This window comes from Dendrobium catenatum, unplaced genomic scaffold (genome assembly GCF_001605985.2).
Source record: "Dendrobium catenatum unplaced genomic scaffold, ASM160598v2 fragScaff_scaffold_898, whole genome shotgun sequence".
Classification (NCBI taxonomy): domain Eukaryota; kingdom Viridiplantae; phylum Streptophyta; class Magnoliopsida; order Asparagales; family Orchidaceae; genus Dendrobium; species Dendrobium catenatum.
The window spans coordinates 1,379,439-1,404,108 of NW_021319360.1; the positions used below are offsets into that span (position 1 = coordinate 1,379,439).

Consider the following 24,670-nt stretch of genomic DNA (forward strand, 5'->3'; position numbering starts at 1 on the left):
AAAAGCTTCACCAAGGGAAAGTCTCCCAAGTGATGTGGGACTAAAAAATCTAAAGCTCCTATATCTTTCTTCTTAACTTTTAAGTTTACAACATACACTATTCATTTTAAAATAAATTTTTTAAATAATATTTTTATGATGAATTAATATTTATTTTTAATTAATAATATAAAATAAATTATATTCATCATTTATTTTTTTATGTACCATAAATATTAATTAATTTATTTATTATTTATAATAAATGATTTAATTTAACCTCAATAATTTATAAATGTAAAATAATAATATGAATCTAATATAGAAATTATAAATATATAACATAAATTAAGGATTATTTATAATAAACTTATTAATTCATTTGTAAGTTAATATAAATTTAAAATTGAATATGTTTAAATTTAAAATTATATATGATATTAGTAATGTTTGAATTCAATCTATTTTTTAATAAAAAAGTTATATTATTATATGATTTTTATATCATCTAAATTGTATTTATTACGTCATTCGGTTCGATCGAACCGTGAACCGCTCTCTCTACCGGTTCGTTGCCCGGTCCGATTTTCACAACCTTGATTTTAAGTGTTAGGTATGTAAAAATCCCAAAAAATAAATATAAAATGCTGCTATGGAAAAGAGTATCCTAATGTCCAATACCTATCCTTGCTTTGAGAAAGTACCTGCGAAGAACAGTAAAGTATGGAAGTACAAACCTAGAGAAAGAACTCTTCCCACCTCTGGTGATTCATCTTCCCTCCAATTATCCTCAAATCCATTTGAATCGGATCATTCAGCGGTAGGTTTTCAACAAGATCCAATTTTTCGTCCGTTCACATAGCCGCCGGCATGCGTGCTGCTTCTCCTCCCGCCACCGGAGCGGTCTGGACCCAAATCCCGCGTTCCCATAAGAAGAAGGCCCAAGTGAATTCACAGAATCCAATCAAAACCCCACCGTGCCCGAATAAGAAATCAGCGATCGCCAATATCTCCATCTTGGTCGTCGTACTTTTTGCTTGTGGATTTCTGCTGTTCCCATGTCTCAAATTCTTCTCCAACGGATTCTCTGATTTCTGGAAAAAGACGGTGGTTACAGTAGACGATGAATTGGGTATTGCTAATGGTTTTTATTGGGTTAGTGGATTTGGATTTACGATAGCTTGTTCTATCTTACTTTGGATTTTTAACTGTTGTGTTGGTAAAAAATGTGATAATCCAAACTGTCGGGGCCTAAGGAATGCTACAGAGTTTGACATCAAGATAGAGACAGAGGATTGCTTGAAAAATTTGCGTAATTCTCCCGGTGGAGATGGTGGGGATAAGGGTTTCTTTGAGCTGGGTGAAGATTACAATAGAGAACTTGCAGCTGAATTGAAAAAGATGGCACCTTTGAATGGAAGGGCTGTGCTTATATTCCGGGCAAAGTGTGGGTGTTCTGCTGGAAGATTGGTAGTTTGGGGGCAAAAGAAGACACGCAAGGCAAAAATGAAGAACCTACTGGGAGAAGGTGATTTGTGATAGTAACACAGCTTATAAAGATATATTCTTCCGTAAAACAAAGTTTCTTATTTGTCTGAATAAGTTGGTGTAACAATGCTTGTACTGGATTATGCCATTTTGGATCTAAACTTTAGCATTTTACTGGAAATTTTAATTACCCTTATGATTAAATGTTTCTGTTTTAATAGTTTTTTCCTTTATTTACCTTCACTGAATGGCTTAATTCAGCTATCCAACTCTTCATTATCATATCAAGTGCTCTGCAGTTCAAATGCTCTATTGATTTTTTTTTTTTCGTGGTGTGGTGTAATATGAACGCATCATTTGAATCATATTTTGATGTTTTTGAAGGAATTCTCTGACACTATTTTTTTTCAATATGCATATGTTTGCATAGGTAAGAAATCTTGGCCCTACAAAATTGTGTTTGGATGCTAATTAATAATATTTCTTGCTTGCTGAAGTTTAACAAATATCAGTAGTAGGTTTATGTATATGCTTCCTTTCTTTTATCTTAGGTTTATTTACATTGAGGCCAGTTTCATGTTTAAGGTTTCTGATCCAACAAGTTAAGGTCAAGTTTGTGTTGTTGTAAACTCAAAAGTGATGTGAATCAGAATTTTGAGTCAGTTTGGGACCTGAATGGAGCTCAATAACTCAAAATTGGTCTGATTATCGAACTCTTAAGTTGAAAATAATTTGTATATGATCAAACATGTTCAGTGGATGGCTAAACATGTTCATGTCAAACCGGTTTACTAAAACAAGTTCGGTCACACCGGTTCGCTTTAACCTAACCCATTGATATGCACTGATTCCCCTATTTTTATGCCTCTTATACCATTACAAACTTTATGTGATACTTAATTCTATGCTTTGTATACTACACGGGAATAATTTCTTAAGAGTAACTGGCAAATTTTCAATGGATAACAAATTCATAGCTGTTGATTGAAGTTTTAGGACTTTATCTCATATTTAATTTAAAGACTTGCAAATGCTTGATTTTCCTTTTTAATCCCTTCTTTATATTATCATTTCATTTTGTTAATTATTGATTTCTTTGTCCCTTATTATTTATTGGTTAGTTTAGGTACCAATTTTATTTTCCTAACCTTAGCTTACTTTTGAAAATACTATTGTTTCTGACATCTAAAAATTGGTGGATTGGCAGTAGAAGTTTAATAGATTCTTGAACTAAGAAATTACATTATTATTATTTTACTAGAAGGGTTGAGCAAACCACTTAAATTCAGTTTAAGCAGTTAAGAAATCATGGGAAGTTAAATTGTTAGAAAGATATCACACGGGTTTTAATTTCCTACTCAGTCATTCTCAAAATCTATTTTATGTTTCCTGTTTTCTGCATAAAATGATTTATGTTTGGAATATCACAGCCTTTGATCAAATTTTATCCACGCTTGAGTGGGACAATGAACTTCGATTACTTTGAATTGCTTCAAATTTACGACTGCATATGTCAACTTAGCTGAAGTTGCAACAAGATAGAAGTTGCAGTGCCTTATCTTTAATTTTGAGCGTGATTACTAAATCTAGCTATTTGTATTCTTTTGGTTTACGGCAGTCATAGTTTCCACAACTTTTGCTTATTCCATTCGTTGGTAGTGAATGATGACTACAGAATAGTATTAGTTTACTTAGATGAGAAGATGTCTTGTCATAGCTTTCTTACAATCAAATTTCTTTTTCTAAATGTCTTCACTTTCATATTTTATCAAATTCTTCAAAAAAGCAGGCAAAACTGATAGACAATTTTGCTTTTTCTATAGTTATCTCTACTAATTTTATGATGGTCCTTGATCCCATCAGAATTCATTTTCTTCCATATCTTCCAAGTAACATTTCACTTTTGAAGAAAGTTGCGAGGATGTAATTAATGACATATATTGGTTCAACGGTAAATTTAGAAGGCAAATTTCACATCTCAGTTCTCACAATTAAATTTCTCATACCTCAATAACTCCAGGCACTACCTTTCTTATGCAGCCCTACATAAATCAGCTTATGTTTTCGAGTTAGAAATAGATTTGATAATTGGGGAATTAGGCCCAATTTTTAGTTCCCTTTGATTTCTCACCTCCTAAAATGTATTATTAAAACAGATGATTTGGTTGGAATCAAATAATTCATATGATTGGATGCTTTAAGCAAGATTTTAAAGTAAATAACTCTCAATCTAATGAGGACTTCACATGATTAAGTGAGCTCTTAGGTTCAGTATACATAGTAATGCTTAAAAGCTTCCATTTGAAGCAGCGATGGCTGATTTGTAGGGCTCTATGTAAGGAAGAGATTATTAAAGCATGCAGGAGTTCTTGGGCACTCCACAAAAGACTATTGAGTGAACTTCTTGTTTGGATTTAGTCAAACTTTCAATAGCTGAAAAATAGAATGTTTTATAAATACCCATTTTTTGGCCCTCATCTATAGGAACTTTTTTTGGTCTGGTCACCTGACGTAGCTCTACGTTCGGACGCCAGTAAAATAGTTCCATGTGTTCTCACTATTTACCGCGCGGCCCGACAACCCCGACCCGAAATGGAGACGGGATTGCTATGTTCGCGTGTTGCTAGGTATTGCTCGGTATTTGCTCGGTATTGGTCGGTTTTGCTCGGCAATAACGAGAAATACCATTATGTGAAGACCAATACCGAGTTTTTCTCGGTATTGCTCGGTATTTCTCGGTAATGCTCGGTATTGGTCTTCACAGAGCGATATTTTTCATTATTACCAAGCAATACCTGGCAATACCGAGCAATACCTAACAATACCGAGCAATATCTAGAGCAATACCAAGCAATACGCAAACATAGCAATCCCGGGTCAAGTCGTCGGGCCGCGCGGTATTGAGTAAGACCACGTGGCGACATATTATTGGCGTCTGAACGTAGAGCTACGTCAGGTCACCTGACCTAATAATTGTTCCATCTATAGACCTATCCTTTTGTGTTGGACATCGGTTTGACTGCTAGTATATCAGGCCTAACTTTGATTACCTTTTGATATGCCCTTCTGATAATACATATATTCAGTTATTGAAATTAACTAAGGTTTCGTTGGTTTGGCCTTCTTATTGCTTCTTAAAGTAGTTTTTTTGTATAAAAATTAAATTTTTTTGTATTAAAAAACTGCTTTAAAAAGCAATAAGAAATTCATCCCAAACGAAGCCTAAAAGAGCTTCACATAAATATTGATATTGAGGTATGAAGTAACCAAATTGTTAAATCCAGAGTTTCTACCTATTATAGCATGAGTACAGCTCTTGAACAATATGACTGCAACTTAAGATGTCCTGATGGACTAACATGAATTTAATTTGTCTCTATTTTTTAAATAATATGTTGGTCATATTGCAACACATTTAATATATGGGGTTTACACGTATTTAAACATGTATGATGGGAAATCTGAAGCCTAAACCTCGTAACATAAAAGAGGAGGATCATATTGCAACACTATGATCTTACTGTTTGGTAATTAATTATAGAACGCAAGTTGCTCTATCCCCCTCTGCTTCTTGCAAGTAGGTGAAATGGTTAGGGAGAAATTGTTTGCTGGGGTTCTATTCTCTGGTAATAGTTATTGTAGCAGCCATTCGAGATGTTTGTTTCATATGGCCCTCATTTTGGTGGTAAAAGAAACACCAACAGGTGGAAGCTGGCAACATCCATCTTCATTTTGGTAAAGTTTTTTGCCTCAAATGCATTATATATTTATAGCTTTAAAGAAAATTGCATCTTGCAAGGGAAAACTGTGTTTATCATGCCAATACAATCTCAAAGTTAATCATTTTATTTGAGCTGACTTATTCTTATCGTTGTTTAATTAAAAACATTTTGCCTTTCAGTTGGATTGCTGCAATCTTCAAGCTTTTATATCAGCTAAGACTGCTATTTAGCTACTGAATTTAACTTTTTGACTGCCACTTCATATCTTTATGAATTTTTTTTGTGTAAATTCCTTACTGTAAGTAATTTTCTTTTGCTCTACAAGTCCTGTAATTTTTGTAATCTTACAACAACAGTTCCCTCAGGATGTAGGAATCCTACACCTGTGTAATGAGAGTCCGTGTTTTGCTTCAAAATACACCTTAATGTTTTTTTGCTTCACTAATGGTATCTTACAAATTAGGAACTTAAATGTTATTTAAGTGAGATTATTTTTAATTCTTAGATAAATCTTAACACTTTTTACCTTCATTACAATGTTGGTGGGAACGTCACACAGTTTGTTCCTTCAATAAATTATGGTCTAGGAGAGAGAGTAACATAGAGAAAACAATCAATAGATCTTTTAACTTTTATTGCCAGATTAAAGTACTGGAATGTGGAAGATAATATCAAGCATTGTTTTAACTATTAATTCTAGATACAGGTGATGTATATTTGAACAAAATGGCAATACTTATCCCTTCAGTACATATCAAGAGGCTCAGAGAGGCTCTGGTGTATTGTCATCGCGCTATGAAGCTAATAGCATAATCAGAAGGATAAAAATCTTGATATCCCTGTATTTCTAAGAAAAGGTATGTATTTTCTCTATCTTTGTCTCCACATTTTTATTTAACAAACACCAGGTATTATCTCCTGAAAACCTATAAGCAGAATGCAAAGTGCTTCTTCAGAGTCCAGACTCCAACTAATTTTGAAATGTAACTCATGGTAGTGGGAAATACTTCCATCCGAGATAGTTAAAAATTCTATGCGTGCTGTTATTGCTCAAACAATACCATACAAAAGCATATGAAGTAATGAACTATGAAGTCTCCATAGTCTCCTTATGATTAGTGTTGATGTATTGTTTATAATTATTTCACTTTAAAAACAACCTTGGCCTAAAGGATTTGTAGTCTCGTATATGCCTTCTCAAGTATTAAGGCTTCGTTTGATTGGAGGTTTTTGGTGCTTATTCTATTTTAAAACGACGAATTTATTTCTTTCTTTACTGTTTGGTTCGTCAAATCGCATTCCCAATAACTCTTTTTTTTTTTATTTTTCTACTGTTTTGAGAAAGCTTTTTATATATGTTTCTCTGTTAGAAAACTCCATTTTCTAAATCAATGTTTCTTAAAACTGTCTTTTACAAAAGTATTAAATAACCAAACGAAGCCTTAGTTAGTAGCCAACAAATCATATGGAACTCACCCACAATGGGGTGTTTACAACAGAACTCTCCTAACAATCCAAGAGGTGCTACTCGTCTGGAATTTGCAAGAGAACTCACCCACAATAATCAACAAATGCTACTTTCTTGGGACCGCTAAGTAGCTCAACCCTTTTTTGCATAGGTGGATGGAGGATTCCTCATCTGGCTTGCTTAACACTCATCACATATTTGGACCACCATATCAATTACTTGCTCTCCCCCAAGGCGATCCTTCTCATGCAAGTTTGTTGAGCTCAGCTATAGTTAAGTGCCTATTCACGGGACCCTAACTCATTTGCCATGACCATTCAATTCAATGCCTCTTCCTTTTCGTGACAACATCGCACTTGCCCCTCTCTCTATCTTCTTAGGTGATCTGAGATCTCTCATGCAAATCATCAGCAATGTCAACAAGCCTGTTGGTTGCAAGTCCCCCTCATTTCAGTGCTCACCTATAGAGTTGCCCCAATCTACTCGGCACTACTGAGCTCGCCCAGAGATCACTTACTGTGGCCCTTCTGTCCATACACTCCTTCAACGAATCAGAGGACGACATGTGTTTAGCGTAGCTCATGTAGCAATTTATAGATGTTTTGTGTAGCGGTATATTTTTCTCTTTTTATGTAGCCTTTCATGTGGCCCTCATAATCTTATAAATAAGAGGTGATGAGGAGCAGTTTAGGACTTTTTGACTGATTCTAGTGGATTCTATGCTGGTTTGAGATTCATAATTTTTTTCAGCTTTTCACATATTCTCTCTTGCTCTCTAGTACTCTTCCTACTCTTCATTCTCACATAGGTTTCAGCTCACCAAGTAGGCCTGCTAGTAAAGTCAGGTGTCACTCATGGACACATTTGAATCCAACAAGATTGATTCTGATTAGAACATTAGTTTTCATCTTTCGTAGATTTTAGTCATAGCTATCCTTGAAAAGGAGATTTAGTTTCTAACATTTTTTTTCTTATTTAGTTGAATGGAGTAATAGACAAAATGATTTGTATTTCTCCCTACTTCTGAGATATTGATTGGATTCCTTGAGCATCATCATAAGAAGAGCCAATGGTAATTTTCCATCTCCATTAAAGTTATACTGTGGCTAATGTTAAATTTCCTTTTGGCATCACTCATTTTCTAGTTGCTTTGCGAATTTCAGAGAAGCATTTCATAATGATTCTATTTAAAGCACCGTGTAAGTGCAAGAAAATCAAGCTCTGATTATTCGTTAAGGTGTAGCTATCTTAGAAAGGAGAGAATCCAGTAAGAAAAAAGCAAGAAAATAAAGCATCCTCTTCTTTTCCCTCCTTTTTAGAGTTCATTTGACCTATTTTTTCTTTTATTTCTACTACAGTGAAGATTCTTTCCCTTTCAACCAAAAGAGCTGGAAAGAAAGGAGGTAAATTTATTATCAAATATGATGACATGGTGTAGAAAAAAGATTTTGCACGCCTTTTTCATGCATGTTTCTATCTTGTATACAAGAAGATTAGGATCCTCAATGCCTATTGTATGAATGATGATGAGTGATGGGTCTTACTCCTACTTTTTTTGCATTTCATTAAACTGGATTGTACCAAGTAGACGAACAGGGGCTGGATCTCTCGGCTGATGAAAGATTCATCGAAGCAGTCAACAAGCTTGGAGATGTTGACAGTAAGTAGCCTAAGGTTTTGTTTGGGACTACTTTTTTTCTGCTTTTTAAAGCAGTTTTTAGTATAAAAACTTAAATTTTTTACTAAAAAGCTACTTTAACAAGCAATAAGAAAGCCATCCCAAACGAAGCCTAAATCTTCTGGTTTTCTCCTAGCATTTGCTGGTTTCATGTTTCAGTTAGCTGGTTCTTTTCTTTTTCAATGGCAGAAGCAAAACCTGAGCCAATAATAAGGATAATGGGATTTCCTAGACCGACTCTGTATCATCTAAAGAGACACTTGCAGGCATCTTTCCTCCCTCTCTCACAATAAATTTCGCTTCTAACTGAATTGAAATTGTACAGCTGAAAGAGCTCTGTCTTCTCAGAAAGATAAACTTGCAAAGAATGGGATTACAAGCTCTGCCAATGGCAACAAGAAGCAAGTTGAAAGTACGCGTCACTGTTGAATCATCCTCCATCAGTTGAAATCAAAGCCTGTAATGTAACAGAAGTCATGATAGTTGAATGAAGGATCCGACACAACTCTCTTTGGCCTATTGGTTGAGAGCTTTGGCTTCCAACTAAGAGGTTCAGGGTTCGAGTCTATGTGTATGCGTTGAGTGTGTGTTTGCCTTAAATGGCCTAAATGTCCCAAAAAAAAGAATGAAGGATCCGAGATGACAGATCTCCCCATCAAACCAATGAGTAAGACATTATTAAGATGTAGAATCTCCCACAGATACTACATAGATTTTATCACGTCATCTTATATTTATAGTTGTTTCATTAGAAATGTTTTAAAAACTCTATTGTATTTTTTGATTGCCTTTAAGTTTTATAATGACCACACTAGAAATAGTCATAAATGGGATAAACCTGCATTAAGTTTTTATTTATTTTTCTGTGTTGATTTTATTTTTTGTTTTGTATTTTTTTTATCCTGTGTGTTTAGATGACTTCCACCTACTTCTCGACATGACGACATATATGACCTTTTCAACAAAATTAGCACTTCAATTTGCGATTAGTTTTCGCCATGTATTTGAATTAGTTCAATGTAGTCAGGATTGAGTTTTTGGGTGTTTGGGATTGAATCTAGCAAACTTTAAGTGGTTTTGAATATTAATAATCAAAATAAGCCTTCGTTTGGAACGGCTTTTTTACTGTTTTTTAAAGCAACTTTTTAGATCTCATTTAGGTTTCGGTTGAGATGATTTTTTTATTGCCTCTTAAAGCAGATTGTTAATTAAAAAATTACAACTTTAAGAAGCAGTAAGAAAACGTCCCAAATGAAGCCTTAATATTCTCATAATTGTGACGAATTTATAGAAGAATACAAAGAATTGCTCATCAAAATTTTCTATTGTTCTTATTGTCTCCCCATTCAGAATCACTTGGAGTTTCATAATCTTAACTTTTCAATTTAATCCCACATCATTTGGAAACTTCTTTCTCTTACTATTATTTATATAACTTTTTTGGTTTGCCTCTGATAACTCATATAGAGTAACTCATATAGAGTGATAGGATCATGTGAGGATGCTTAAGTGGTGCTTTAAGGCAAATAATTATTATAAGAATTTCATACCTATTAAAAACTTAAGTATTTTAAATTTAAATTGATTTTTTTAAATTACAAATATTATTTAATATTTAATTCTAAATGTAATAAATTAATTTATATAATTCGGTAGTTGAACTGATTGGTTCAAAGGAATTTGGATTTGTTCGTCGGTTGAATCGGCAATTTCGACTAGATCAATTCAATTTTACGCTGAAGCGATTTTTCAGACTGGATCATGCCGGTCTTATGATTAATTCATGATTCAATTTTTTAAAATTTGGTTGAAGGGTTGAACCTCTAGGAATCACATGCTTTAAGTAGTACTAGATTCAAAATCGACATGTGCCGAGATGAGAAAAAAATCCTAGCCACAATACCCATATACTATGAATAGGAAAATTCTTCTTCAATCAAATATTCCTTTCCCTTGAAACCTCTCTTTGAACTTTATTATTACATCGACGAAGAAATTGAAAATGAAGCAAAATTTTGACATATGGAGTTGATTGGTTATGCCATTGTTAGTAAGCGTCTCTTTTACAACAACCTTCTTCAAGTTGTTAGTAGGATTTGGGAGTAATGAGATATGCTTCAACTCCTCTCACTTAAGAATGAATTTTTTTGTTCAAATTCAATTGTAATGAAGACATATATGGTTATAAATGGGAGTCATTGGTTCTTCAATGACAAATCTTTTTTGTTTAAAAAAATAGACTCCTAAATGAGTATTTTAAGGAAATTACCATTTGGTTGAAATTCCCTAATCTTTTCCTATGTGGTTGGTATGAATCTAGGATATCAAAAGTTGCTCGTAAAATTGACTCTCACCTATTCTTCAACCCGCTAAATGAGAAAATGACTAAATTAACCTTTGCTAGAGTTAACATCCAAATCTCCACAACCTCTGAACTACTATGTTATTTAACTTTGGATATTATTGGAAAATAGGTCATCTAACATGTTCTGTATGAATAGAAACCATCCACTTGTAAAGCTTGTGACACTTTTGCTCACTGTTGTTTTAGTTGCCATGAATTCTCAACTTACCAAGCCCTGACTCTTACTCTCACCAACTTTTGGAGAGGCCAGGAATGACGACATCAAGCTTTTATCCCACTATGTTGGGCCAGCTACATGAATCATTTTTCTCCATTATCTCCTTGACGAGAACATCCGATCATGGAAAGTTTACTATAAACGAGGTCAACGATTTATGGTCATGATTGCACCCCTTTACTTTTGAGCCATCAGTTGTATTAGATTTATTATTATGTTTGTATTGAGTCTATTACTCCATATTTTCTATTTGTATCCTCACTTGAGGGAGTAGTCCTATGTAAGCCCTAGTGGCATGTTTGTCTTGTGTTTCCTTCATTATATATTAGCTATTTAAAGCCTCCTCCTCATCTTTTGAGGGGATGATGAATGTTATTATGAAATTTTCCTGCATTGTGTCTTGGAGAGCGTTTAAGATTATTTGAAGTTCCTAGGTGAGGGCAACGGAGCACCCATCAGCCGCACGAAGTGTCCGGGCTTGTGGTTAACTTTCTTTATATAATTCTCGTCCTTCTCCACTACCCGCCGGCCATATCCCCACCAGAAGCCGCCGGCCAAGCCAATCCCCTCCTCCTCCACCCCACAAGCCAACAACCACCCTTACCTAACCCTTACCCAACTCCCCTTCTCCATAGCCGACAGTCAGCAACATCCTTTCGTCATTTTGTTGTCCAGAGATTGTTGTTTGCTGCCCAGAAGTTCCAATACTCCAGATGAAGGTAAACTCTTCTCCTAATCATATTTCTTCTGAAGTTCTCCCTCAATTGTGGTATCATAAAGGTTGTGTAATTTATCTCTGCTTAACCAAACATCAAGAGAGTGAGTGAATGAATCCAATTAGTGACTAGTCTAAATGTTAATTTAGGAATTTCTATTGAAATTCTCCCATGCTATGCTAAGTTTGATTAGAACTGATTATTCATGATTCCAACTCTTATCGTGTAATTTGACCTAAGCTTGAATCACCTCTTTCTTGTTTCAAGATTTGTTTAAAATCGCTAAAAGTAAACTTAATTATTGTTGCTCTAATTTAAAAGGCATTTAATTTCAACATTGCACCTACGCATTTAGTTCTACATCAACCCTATTAAGATTCAACACATATAAATCTAAAAAAAAAGTCATTTTAATATTTTCTAACCAAATTTTTTTATTGATTTGACACTCGTATTGATTTATTATCTTCCATGACTTACGATTTTGCTATTTCTGTATTGATTCAATGATCATATGAATGCAACTGCTATGCTTTGACTATTGACTTGAATATTACTCTTTTACCTTGTGTTGAGTTTAGTTTAGATTTTGATGACCAGCTAGACTTTTTAGTAATATTTTCAGGCTGAGGCTGAGGATCAGAAGTGTGAGATTAACCAATATTCCTTAGGTTTCATATTTTTTAGCTATTTTTTGTACTCATGATAGAGTAATGTGGTATGATTGTATAGATCCCGAATAGTGTACATGATTTTTTTTTAAATGAATATGGATATATATATTGATATTTTGATTGATTGTTTATTTATGTTGTTATTTAAATGATAAAGGAAATTAGATAGCTCTCGTGTTGTTTATTAAAAGATCAAAGAATAATTCTTCCAAAATAGATTCTTGGACATCACATATAATATGTCATGCTATTACATTAGTGGGATTTAAATATATAGTTTATTTTAAATATCATATATGAACTAAAATAATTCATGAAATATTATGAATGTTTATCAATTAATATACTATTAATTAGCTTCAAAAAATCATAATTATTAATTTACTCGATAAAATTTAACAATGTTATTATTAAAATAGACATAAGAATTATATCTATCATGTATAAAAAAATTTACACGATAGAAATTCAATAAATAAATAAATAATGCATTTTAAACATTTTTAAGATAGGATTTGAGAAATCAAACTTATTTTAACATAACTGGCGGATAAAAAAGCGCATATTAACCTTCTCTCTCTTCCCTCTCTCCTCTTCAAGGGGTGGAATGGTGATGGTTGAGTGGGATTTAAATATATATATAAAAATATTATTTAGTGCCTAACGATGTAGCGCCCATGTGACCAAACGCACGCCGCATGCATGTGACATGGCTCTGCGTCGCAACACCAACCTAACACCACTGCGCCGAATTATTTTCCTAGAATTCTAGAGAGCTCAACATCGCGACAGCACTTAACCAATGCCTCCTAGCATCATTGTGCTCATAAGCATAACGTTGCAGTGCAGTTTAAATTAAGTTTTTTATAAAAGTCCATGTTGTTACAATATCAATAAACAAAATTCCCTATAAAAGATACCAAAATGAGTGTTAATATTAGACATTACCTAAATTTCCGAATCAGACGACCCAACAATTCCAAATTTGTCGACCTTCTTGGAAAGTTAGTTGAGTTTAGGATTCAAATCCTGACACGATCACCTCCACATTACACAAGCCCGCTTGCTTGCGAGTCTCAACAAGGCCACATGCGGCTCACCCTTGCAGTCACGACCTCACCCTCTCGCTGCCACCGAGGTTAGCAGGTCAGGTCAACCCGAGTTAGAGGCAAGTTGAGTCTATGTATGAATTTCGGACTGGTTTATCTTATTGGGTTGGGTCAATTTAAAGTGGGTTAATTTTAAACTAGACCCAAAAACCAACCTAAAATTTATTTTGACACCCCTAAGTTCAATATCCATACTTATTCATTTGTGTTTTTTATAAGCTTATTTTACCACCACTATGCATCCTTTGATTGCGAGTTTTTTTTTTTTTTTTTTACTTATGTTGACTGATTATTTTTACGTTTTCTGGCCACCTTATATTCCATATTGGACTTGAATTTTGCTTTAACATATTATCAAGCTATATTTCCGTTACTGCTATTGCCTGTCTACAGAACTATAATTATTGAGCACCACTCCTGTAACTCAACCAACCTGTCTTCTCTTTCTTGTGAGTTCAATTTTCCTTCTTGGCTACTCTCTGCTCCATCATTGATAATGTCACAGCTATTAACAAACTAAAAATTTACTGCTGTTATACTGAAGCTATACATTCAATCCACAGTGGTTAGATTAATTTCTGTGCTGCATAAATCTTTTTTTTTTAATTTGTACTAAAATTAACTGGGCATGTTCCTCATATTTTCAAAGAAAAAAACCCTGCATGTGCGAAGATTTAGCAGAAATTCAGAATGAATCTAGCTTCTTGTTTATAAAATAATTCATTGTACATAAATCTACCTTTCCCCAATGTAAAAACAATCCAACTGAAAGAAATCGCAAAGAACAGGATTAAAAAAATAATTTCAAACACTATTACTATCAACACTTTGTTCTCCCACTTGCTGTTCATGCTCCTGATCCCGATCGCCTGATCTCCCTCTTCCGAAAGTAATCTCAAACCAAACCGCCCTTTCTACCTCCTGTCCATCGCCATCACCATCACCAGCTACCTTCTTAGATCCACTCTCCTCCGCCGGCATACAATACCGACATACCGGGCATGTTCCGTGCAACCCTAACCACTTATCGATGCAATCCCCATGAAATCGATGCTTACACGGCATCTCCTTCACCACGGCCTGCCCTAACTCGTCCAAACACACCGAGCACTCCTCCCCGGGATTAGCAATTTCCACCGTCCGCATCGCCTCAATCGACGCCTTCGTCGCCGGCGGGGGCCCTTTCCGGCCGGCGCTAACTGACAGCAACTCAGTTAAAAGGTTGGGGTCGCCGCGTAGCACCGCAACTCGACGGGAAATCGGGTGGACAAGCAGAATCCGATCCGACGGAGAACCGTCTTCAGGGGAAAATGGACCGCTCAGAAGGCCGACGATGATCGGGTGAAAGATCTGCGTTTCTTCTGAAATGTCAGAAGAGATTGTGGCTCTGAAGAGGTGGGAGAAGAACGCCGCTGCTCCTCTTTCTCTGTCCGAATCCGACGCCATGGTTAAAGGAAATAGAGGAAGAGGAAGAGGAAGAAGAGATGGAATCAAGGATAGATTTTTAGAATGGAGAAGCTCGGCGAGAATGGAAAGGGAAATTAAAGGGGTGGGTTGGAATGTTGTAGAAGTATCTAGAAATTGGCCAGCTTAATCGTCCACGGCAGTCTGCAGAGTCGGCGAATTTTTATTTTGTTTTTCTGTAAGTTCGAATTTAAATTACCTTTATGCCCTTCAGGCTGCCAACTCGAAAGGAAATAGTTCAAACGTGGAGCGTTTGGCATCATTTATTTATTATTTTATATTGTTTGACAAAAAATATAACGTGAAATTAGTTTGTCTAGATTTTTATTTCAAAGTTATGAATTTGAATAAATTATTTATTTACATATAAATGTGATAATTGTAATAAATTATATAATTGTTTGGTTCACTAAGTATTATTTTAAAATATATATATATAAATTTATCTGTTTATTATTCATAACTAATATAGTAATATGTTGTTTATTCATTTAAACATAAATATAATAATTTTATTCAAAACTATTTGATAAGATATGATCATATTTCTAATAAGTTATCATTACAACTTTTATAATAATTGTTGTGTTAGAAAATTGACCGCAATAGAGAGAGTTTTTAATCTTTTAGCCTTCTATGAAGATTTAGCATGCTAAATGTATGTTGTAAGAGACGTTATTAATTGTTTGTGCAGAGGCGGATCCAGTTTTTTTTTTTAGTTTTTTTAGGGTGGGCAAAAAAATTTTTTATGTAAGGGATGGGCATTGATAAAATTAGGGTAATTTTTTTTTTTTTTTTTTTTTGAGAGAAGGCAAAATACCCAAAATATCTAAAATATTTCAAAATATCCCCCCCCCCTCAATGTAATGGGGATCCGTCCATGTTTCCGTGTTGAGGTTTAGTTTACCGCTAACATGTAAAATATTCTCTCTCTATTGCCGCGATGCCAAATCTTGAAATGGTAAAAAATAATCATAATATTTTATCTAACAAATTTGAAAATGACAAAAAATTACAGGATCTGACCCAATTGTAATAATTTATTATATTATTAGATATATAAGAGTTGGTTCTTCTTAATTCTATGCAATTGAAGAAGATAATATTACGTACACTATTAAGAATAATTACTTGATTTCCATTGCAATATTATAAAAAATGTGATGGAGGGTGAAGACGATTATGCAACGTCAATTGACCAAGCAACAATATAATAGAAGTTAGTGTCCATAGATAGAAAGCTAAATTCAAATTGCAGGGTTTATATTTTAATGGTTAGTTAAATGGCAATCTCGATTTTTTATGGTGGTTATAATTGGAGAGAATATTCTTGAGGCAAAACTATAGAGTTATTAAAATATCTCAACTTGGAAACCTACTTAATAAACAAAATGAGATTCCAATTCTAACTTTCGAGATAATCATTTTAATAAACTTAATCAAAATTTAAAACATTCAATCGAACGGCTCATATTAAATCTCTTGATCATAGATCATATAATCAATATTTAAGTATTTTAATGACTTTAAAATTTAATGATATTAAACTCATTAGATTCCCCTAGTCGATTCACTTAATCTAATTATAAACAAGCAAAACTTGGATATTATTTGTTTTTAATTATTTTTTAAGTATTTGATTTAAGCTAAGAAAGAAAAAATGTATAGTTCAACTACAAATTTATTAAAATCGGAGTTCTGATTATCATAAAATTAATTCCTAAAATTTTAGAACAAAATACTACATGGAGATTGGTGACAAATAAGTGATTTCTGGAGATATATTAGCATTAATATATTATAACCAAAATTTATTTAGCAATTGTCATTTGTTTATTTATAATTTTCATCATATGATATATCACATATACACAAATGACATAAAATTACTCTACAAATTTTGGTTATAATATATTGCTACTATATAAGTTGTTATGATAAGTTATGTAGCAGAATATTTGTTCATATCTTTAGCATATAGTAATAGGTCTGTTTAAAATATTAAATTTGAGTATAATGAGTAAATGACTTATGTAAATGAATTTATATAAATTTAAAATATATTTTAAATCTAAAATATATTTTAAATCTAAAATAAATTTATTCAAATGCGATACTTATATAAATTTATATAAATCATAATTTTATTTTTAATCTTTGGTACATGTGCTCTTAATAAAATTCTCAATTTATGTACTCGATCACCCGCTCTCCCTAAACCGGCTCAGTAGAATTGGGCTGAACAGGGTTAGAGTTGAAAAACTCAATAAAATAAGAAAATATTCTTTTAATTTTATGCTGAACAGGGTTATTCTTTGAATTTAGATTAGATGAACTCAATAAAATAAGAAAATATCTTAATTTAAAATCAATCGGATCTAAATCCCCAAAAACCCATTTGACATCAATATTTTCATCTTTTATATCACTATTTTATGTATATATATATTAAATTGTGGATGATAACAAAAAAAATTAAATGCTGAAGTGTTCAAATCATAAATTTTTAAAATTGACATAATGATCTCTAAATCTTATTTTTGGTAAATTTATAATTGAAAAACATATAGATTAGATGAACTCAATAAAATAAGAAAATATCTCAATTTAAAATCAATCGAATCTAAATCAAATATATATGAGTTGAAAAACTTCCAGAAATTATTTAAGGATCAAATATTCTTTTAATTTTATGCGCTAAGCAACCTATCATTATATTTTAATATTGACATCTATTATTGCCCATTGTAATCAATAACTTAGCATGGATGTTGTTACACTAACGCTAAAATCCTTCATAGCTTTTACAATTGTTGCTCATCACAATCAATAGAGTCGTCATTCTTCTTAGGCTTAGTTTGGGAAAAAAATTTATTGTTTTCTAACTTGATTTTTATATGAAAATTTTCTCGAAAGTTGTTTTAGAAAATAATAAGAAAGCTCTCTCATTCAAAGCCTTATTGTATATTTGACTAATTATGTTCGAGTTTTTCTTAATTTTGATTAAGACCTTGTTTAGGATTGCTTTATTACTGCTTTTTAAAATAACTTTGTAGTATAAAAATTAAAATTTTTTTGTACTGAAAAACTAGTTTAAAAAGCAGCAAGAAAGATGCCCCAATCGAAGCCTAAGTTTAAGATCGACTTTGTTTGAGATAAATTTCTTAATTTTTTATTTTTCATGCTACAATTATAATATATATATTATCTATTAAATTAACTACTATTTTTTACTGTTTTTAAGAAATTTGTATACTAATAAATTATTTTTTATAATTACTTTCGAAAAAGCCATTTTTCTCGGAACAATTTTGTAACAACCTTTATAAAAAGATATAACTATCTCAAACCTACACTAAGGCTTCATTTGAAACATATGTTTATTTAAAAAAAAAATATTTTTTTAGTAAAAAATTTATTGTACTAAAACTTATTTTTAAAAAAATAAAATAAATGTGATCCCAACGTCCCTTAACTTTATTGCATAAAATATTCGATAGAGCACACTTTGTCCGTATTCAACTCTATGCATCTCTGAAAAGGATATGGAGGTTGCTAGATGACAACTGTGGGCTATCTTCTGCCAAAACAATCGCACTCAAAAATAAAACCGCAGTCGGATTAGTTGCGGCAATTAAACAATTAAGCTCTAGTTAAAATCTTATCCAAGATTGTTTTATGAATTAATTAAACGGCCCGTTCGTAGTCGTTGGATTTACTAAGAAGATTGTGTTCTTTCTCATAGCTTTTTTCCTTAATTGGTTTTCTTAGTGCACGAATTACGAAGCCAATTGAAGCGCATTAAACGGCTTCAAACTCTTTTTTAGATAGCTTTTAATCTCGAACTATCGGATGACCTACAAGAATTTGACCTTAAGGACATTTTTGTAATTTTAGGATATATTGGAAAGTTATTTTCATGCTGACGTCAGTGATGTCGATAACGATAAGAGCTTACAGGCCACGCGTAGTCACCGCGGATTAAATGGCATTTTGGTCTTTTTGGGGAAGAGCTTTAGAAATTGTAATGTGCTAGATTTAAACCACGTGGTATTCCAATTAATTATTATTATTATTTTTTTTAGGTTTAGGTCATTTAAGGTAAACTCATACACATAACGTATATACAAAAATTCGAACCTAAAACCTCTTAGTTAAAAGTCTAAGCTCTCAACCAATGAATAATTATTACGTCCTCCGAACGGATGCAGAGGAACATTCGGTCGTAGGCAAAATCCCGCCTATACTGAGGTGTACCGAGTTTTTCCAAAAAACTCGGTACATCTCGGTACAGGCGAGATTTTGCCTACGACCGAATGTTCCTCTGCATCCTTACACCGGACCAAATAAAAGTTCCTCAACCAATAGTCAAAGGTGAGCTGTGCCCAATTAACTTTTTTAAAAACACATTCAGCATGTGGCTAACTCTCTAAAAATTTTCTGAAGCTTATTTCATTGATTAAAAAACTAGAATATTTAAATAATCTAATAACATATTAGAAAATTTAAGTTGATAGAGTTCTTATTTTATATCTCTCGAAAGGAGAAAAAATAAAGACGGTCTGGCCCAAATGAAAAATTTTTATACGACAAGAGATTAAGAATTCTCTCTTTCTCATAGTAGAAATGAAAATGACAATTTGAAATCAAATATATGATTCCTCCTGTAGGGATTGCATAAATAAGTTGTACATATATAAACAATTCATATCAAACAATAGGGTTAAATCTTGACAATTGAGGTTTAAAGAGTTTAGAGATAAGGTGGCGATTACTAGAGGTGGTCAGACAATTAATACCCAACAGCAAGGATAGATATTAACAAGAGTTAAGAGATTATGGTGGTGATTGTTGGTGGTGTTCATTGGTAATAATGATGATTAGCAATGATTTGTATTACAATAATTAGCGGTGGTCTTCAGTTGTGATAACAAAAAAAATGCTAGGGAGCCCTTTAGTTCTCTTAGCTCTTGGACCTCCCCATTTGTAGAGAATGATATCTTATTTATAGCCTTTTTGAGATGAACATTTTTTATAAATTAGGTCAGAATAAAAATACTCTATCATACATTCTATATTGATTTTCTTGGTTATAAAGTATTTTCTTAGTAATTAAGTGCATTAGTGATGTCAGAAATAAATAACTCATGGTCGTTAGATTTGTCTCGTCAAGCCACTTGACTCGACTATGAGCATGACAAAATTGGAGATCATGTGTGCATCTAATTAATGTATAAAATTTCAATTATGCTTCAAGCCATTGATTCATGATAATTTAGGTTCAAATTGAACTACTTTTGATGTTTTTCGATTCGTTTTGTTAAGACACTTAATTCAACTATAAATTTGCTAAAATCAAAGTTTAGATGATCTTGAATTTAATTCTAAAAGTTTTAATTAAACATTGTTATTATGTATGGAATATGATTGTGATGATAATTCAGGAGGTATTGTTGTCATGGACCTTAACTTTGTCGTGCTCCCTGGGGGGGGGTTGTAATAGCCCAAACTTTTAACTATCGAGATATTGTCCGCTTTGGCCTAAAGGACTCACGATTCTGTTTTATTGGTATAACTTCCCAGAAGTTCACCCATCCCAAAAGTTTTTCAGGACAAGCATGCTTAATTACAAAGTTTCTTAAATGAAATTTCAATCATTACATTAAAAGGGGTCTCGATATTTAAATGTTTAGCTTATTTTTATTTAAGGGGTTTTACAATCTCCCCCACTTAAGTAATAGATGTCATCATTAGTATTTTTATCCCAGAATTATCCACCAAGCAGATAAGATTCTAAAGATGGCCCATACAAAAAGTGGTGGCTCCTTTTTTTTTATATATTTTATTTGAGAAGAAAAGCTACATACAACCAAAAGGCCAAAAAAGTCAAAGAAATAAAAATACAAAGCTAAAAATATCACACATTAATCAATAAATTAAATGCAAAGTAAACTAGAAAGGATAAATAGTCCAAAGTGTCGGACTCAGAATCACCACCCGGTTGCCATGCCTGGACTATCCATTGGAGGAAGAGTAAGAATCATCAAGAAGACCCAAATAGAAAAGCCACCCTTGAACACACAGAAGAAGGAACCACCAAGGTTGCCAAAACAAACCATGGCCTTCAAGGGGCGTACAAGAAGCCTACCTCATCATAATTCGAAAACAAAAACCAACACCCCACAGTCTTGCCAACAATCCACAAGGCACACAACAAAACCAATCGGCCAACCTAAGGTCAGAAAGGATCACCACCACCCAAGACAATTCATCAAAACAAGCATGAAAAGTTTGAAAGTAAAAAAAAACTCATCCAAAGGAAAAAATTCAAAATAGGAGCCATCAGTACCACCCACAGCACTCCAAAGAAAGAAGCCAAATCCAACCAAACAACCACAAATAATAGAAGGAACGCCAAATCAAAAAAGAAAAATCATTTATTTTTCGATTTACAAAGTCTATGCTTACTGCTCATTTTTGTTAAAAAAAAAAAAATCCACATCAACAATTTAAAGAATACTTAAATCAAAGTTAATCCTGATAATTCAAATCTCTCATTAATTTCCTCACCACCATATGAAGAAATGTCATTATTTAACCATTAACCTTGCACCACCTCATTTTCCCTCAGGCGAGCTAACAAAACATCATTGAAAATAACAGATATAGACATATTAACAAGTGGCACACCAACATTTTTAGGCACCTGATCAACACCCTCTGAAAAAGAAGCACTAAAGTGGTGGCTCCTATCACGTAGCACTTTGTTTCATATATAGTTCAAGAGGTGTCTCCCATGACGTAGCACTTTACCTAGTTTTTATCTTCTTGCTAGTGTATTATTCTGATGCCATTTGTAATAGCTCAAACTCTTAACTATCAAGATATAGTATATTTTGGCCTAAGAGCTTGATAATTTTGTCATATTGATGCAACTTGTCAGGAGGTCACTAATCCCAATAATTCTCTGGATGAGCACACTTAACTGAAAAGTTTCTTAAATAAAATTTCAACCATTAAACATAATGGCACCTTAATATTTAAGAGTTTAACTTCTTTTTACTCAAGGGTTTCACAATGCGGAGGGGTCCTCCCAATTTTTTTTCTTTCGTACAATGCTCTGGTGATGTATATCCAAGCTCATCGGCATTGCATAGTTCTCTTGGAGAAAAAATAAAGAGCAGAACATTGTAATGCTTACGATTTGGCCCTCTGGCACTTTCAGGCAGATTGGAGATAAAACATTTAGTGTCGCGATGCACCAAACTAGGACCACAACGCTGCAAGGTCGACTAGATAGTTTTTTTTTCTCATTTTTTAAGAGTGTCATCCCTTGGTGGTATGAATTGTATCTCATTATTTGTTCTTGTGAAAGAATGATATAAGATAGAAGAGAAGCAAAGAGAGATTGAGAAAAAAGAAAGATCTGTACAAATTCATCTCAATTTTCATAATAGATTTCTTAGTGTGGTGTAGCAACAGAATTTTTTCTCATTTTCGAGTTTTTCACATAAAATTCTTGTGTTATTTACTTTCCATTGCATTACTATTTTTTTAGTTGTTAGGTTGCATGGTTGAATTCAACCCCTTAAAAAAGATTGCCTCGAGATTTGTGCCAATAAAGCACATTTTTCATGGTTGTATCAATTATTGTTTTTTATTTAATGAAATATAACAAATAATATTCTATTTAACAATATGATTATTTTCTAAACGATTTTACTTTTTTTTTAATTTAAGAGGTTGTTTGGTTGGATGAAAAAGGAATGCAATGTAAATGGATAGCGGTTGGTACGTAGACGCCGGCAGTGGCCGACTAGCAATGATGGTCTATGATATTGGTCAGTGGTTGACAATAGTGGTGGGCAGCGGGTTGTGGGCAATGGCAAAGGCATTGAATTTATGGTGTATTTGGAAATCATCCAAATATGAAGGATTCCAAATACATCAAAAAGAAACTTAATGGTTAATTCCAAATGCATTTTAAACTATATACTGCTTTTGTTTTAATTCAAACCAAACAACAAAATCTGAAAACCCTTACATTTGTAATACTTTACACCCCTTTTACTTAGAATCAAATAGCCCCTATCTCTTCATATATATATATGATCTCATGACATTAGGTTTGAATGAAACTCCATACAAAACTCATGTGAGAAGGCATGCTCACGATCTTGCTCATAGAGGTGAGGATCCTATTATAAAACTTATGTGTATGTTAAATGATTCTATCTATAAGCAATATCTTAAAAAAAAATCTATAAGCAATATCTCACAAAAGTATATTTTTCTAATCTTTGACCCACTAAATAATACCATTCACAAACCATCATGAATTAAAACAACTTAAATTAAGCAATTTTGTTATGCCAAAATCAAGCATGGTTACCATGAACGGGTGCAATATAAGCTATAAATAGTTGCCAAGAATTAATTGGTGCAACTTATGCTAGATGCATAATTTAGTTTTACCTCTTACTTATAGAGATTTACATAAATATGATATCTGATACGGATCACACTAAACTAAAATCGGACAAATACACAACCATATATATATAGCATATAGTAAGAAATAAGTTAAATGTTAGCAAGTGCAAATCATTTCATACATCAAGACTCCTACCACCACTATAGAAGATATCTTCCCCGATTCATTTTAATTACATTATATCAACATCTTCTCTAATTATGAAGAAATGCCCGTTATAGTCACTAGTGTAATTATTTAAATTAGGTAATAATCCTCTATTTTTACATTGAAAAAAAAAAATCCCATATCCCTTATATGATGCTCTTAACATATTTATGTGTATGTAGGATGTTGAGATGAACAGGAAATGAATTTCTAATCTGTCTAACCTATACAAACGAATTGCCTACTGCCAACCTCTACCAATTTATTATTTACGACTTTCAACCTTGATACTTCTGTCATAAAATTATATTGATCGGGCACGGATCTCGAGGCAAAAATCAAGTTGGAAACTTCAACAATTAAATCCGGGAGCACCTTAACTCCGATTTCAGCGAGCTTATAGTCAAACTGAACGTCTCAGAAATAAGAACCCAACAACATCAAATTCAACTCAATCCGAGCCCAAAGGAGCCCAAATCGAGCACTTGAAGCGCTGTTGGAAAGTTTGTACCACACTTTGAGTTTCCAAACGGTCTTCGATTTTGACGAGCTTATAGTCAAATCGAGCGGCTCGACGAGAAAAATCCAACGAGTCCAAGATCGTCAAATTCTGACATCATTAAGACTTTCAAATGTCTTGCGAACGGTGCATGATCAAGGGATTCGATATCAGCCATCCATTCGACCACTCCCTATTTGACCCTGATCTCACACCTATTTACGAGCTATGCCACTCCAGAAAAATTATAAATAGAGCCCTCATTCCTCATAAGGGGGGACTCAAGCAAGAAGCAAGAAGCAAGAAGCAAGGAGATGAAGAAAAGGAGAAGGAGAATCAGCTCCTCCTCGACTACCGTCGGAGTTCCGCCCGAACTCCAAATGATGCCGGAATTCTGCCCGACTTCCACGGGATGCCAGAATTCTACCCAACTTTCACGGGATGCTGAAATTCTTCCCAATTAACAACAGAGTTCCCTCCTGACTCTGAAACTCCGCCCAAGTGATGCCGGAATTATCCTCGGCCACCAACAGACGTCAGACTTCTACCCAACGCTGGACCTTCACTCTTCGCCAAGTTTCTACGCGACGCCGGACTTCTATCGGTTATCGGATTTCCGCTGGACGTATATCTGAAGATTGATTTCTTTC

At 33.4% G+C, this 24,670-nt stretch overlaps 2 protein-coding genes and 1 long non-coding RNA gene across 5 annotated transcripts; 2 read left to right on the forward strand and 1 right to left on the reverse strand.

Annotated features, from left to right (window-relative positions):
• The first annotated feature begins 849 nt into the window (after positions 1–849).
• LOC114578353 (uncharacterized protein At5g19025-like) lies at positions 850–1,518 on the forward strand. Its single transcript, XM_028697220.1, has one exon. The coding sequence runs from the start codon at positions 850–852 to the stop codon at positions 1,516–1,518; it is 669 nt and encodes a 222-aa protein (XP_028553053.1).
• A 4,994-nt stretch (positions 1,519–6,512) lies between these two features.
• On the forward strand, positions 6,513–8,828 carry LOC110110536. 3 transcript variants are annotated; one of them, XR_003701599.1, is made up of 3 exons: positions 6,513–8,060; positions 8,246–8,317; positions 8,525–8,828. It is a non-coding gene; the product is annotated as an uncharacterized LOC110110536 (long non-coding RNA). The 3 variants fall into 3 exon arrangements; XR_003701600.1 differs by having other exon boundaries at positions 6,513–7,924; positions 8,016–8,317; XR_003701598.1 differs by having other exon boundaries at positions 6,513–7,729; positions 7,821–8,317.
• A 5,261-nt stretch (positions 8,829–14,089) lies between these two features.
• Positions 14,090–14,996, reverse strand: LOC110110503 (E3 ubiquitin-protein ligase MPSR1). The gene has a single exon (XM_020842008.2). The coding sequence runs from the start codon at positions 14,860–14,862 to the stop codon at positions 14,221–14,223; it is 642 nt and encodes a 213-aa protein (XP_020697667.1). The 5' UTR covers positions 14,863–14,996; the 3' UTR covers positions 14,090–14,220.
• Positions 14,997–24,670: the final 9,674 nt, after the last annotated feature.

Bases quoted from the DNA above. Each gene is read 5' to 3' on its own strand.
- LOC110110503 (XM_020842008.2), bottom strand. From the start codon at position 14,862: ATGGCGTCGGATTCGGACAGAGAAAGAGGAGCAGCGGCGTTCTTCTCC.
- LOC114578353 (XM_028697220.1), top strand. From the start codon at position 850: ATGCGTGCTGCTTCTCCTCCCGCCACCGGAGCGGTCTGGACCCAAATC.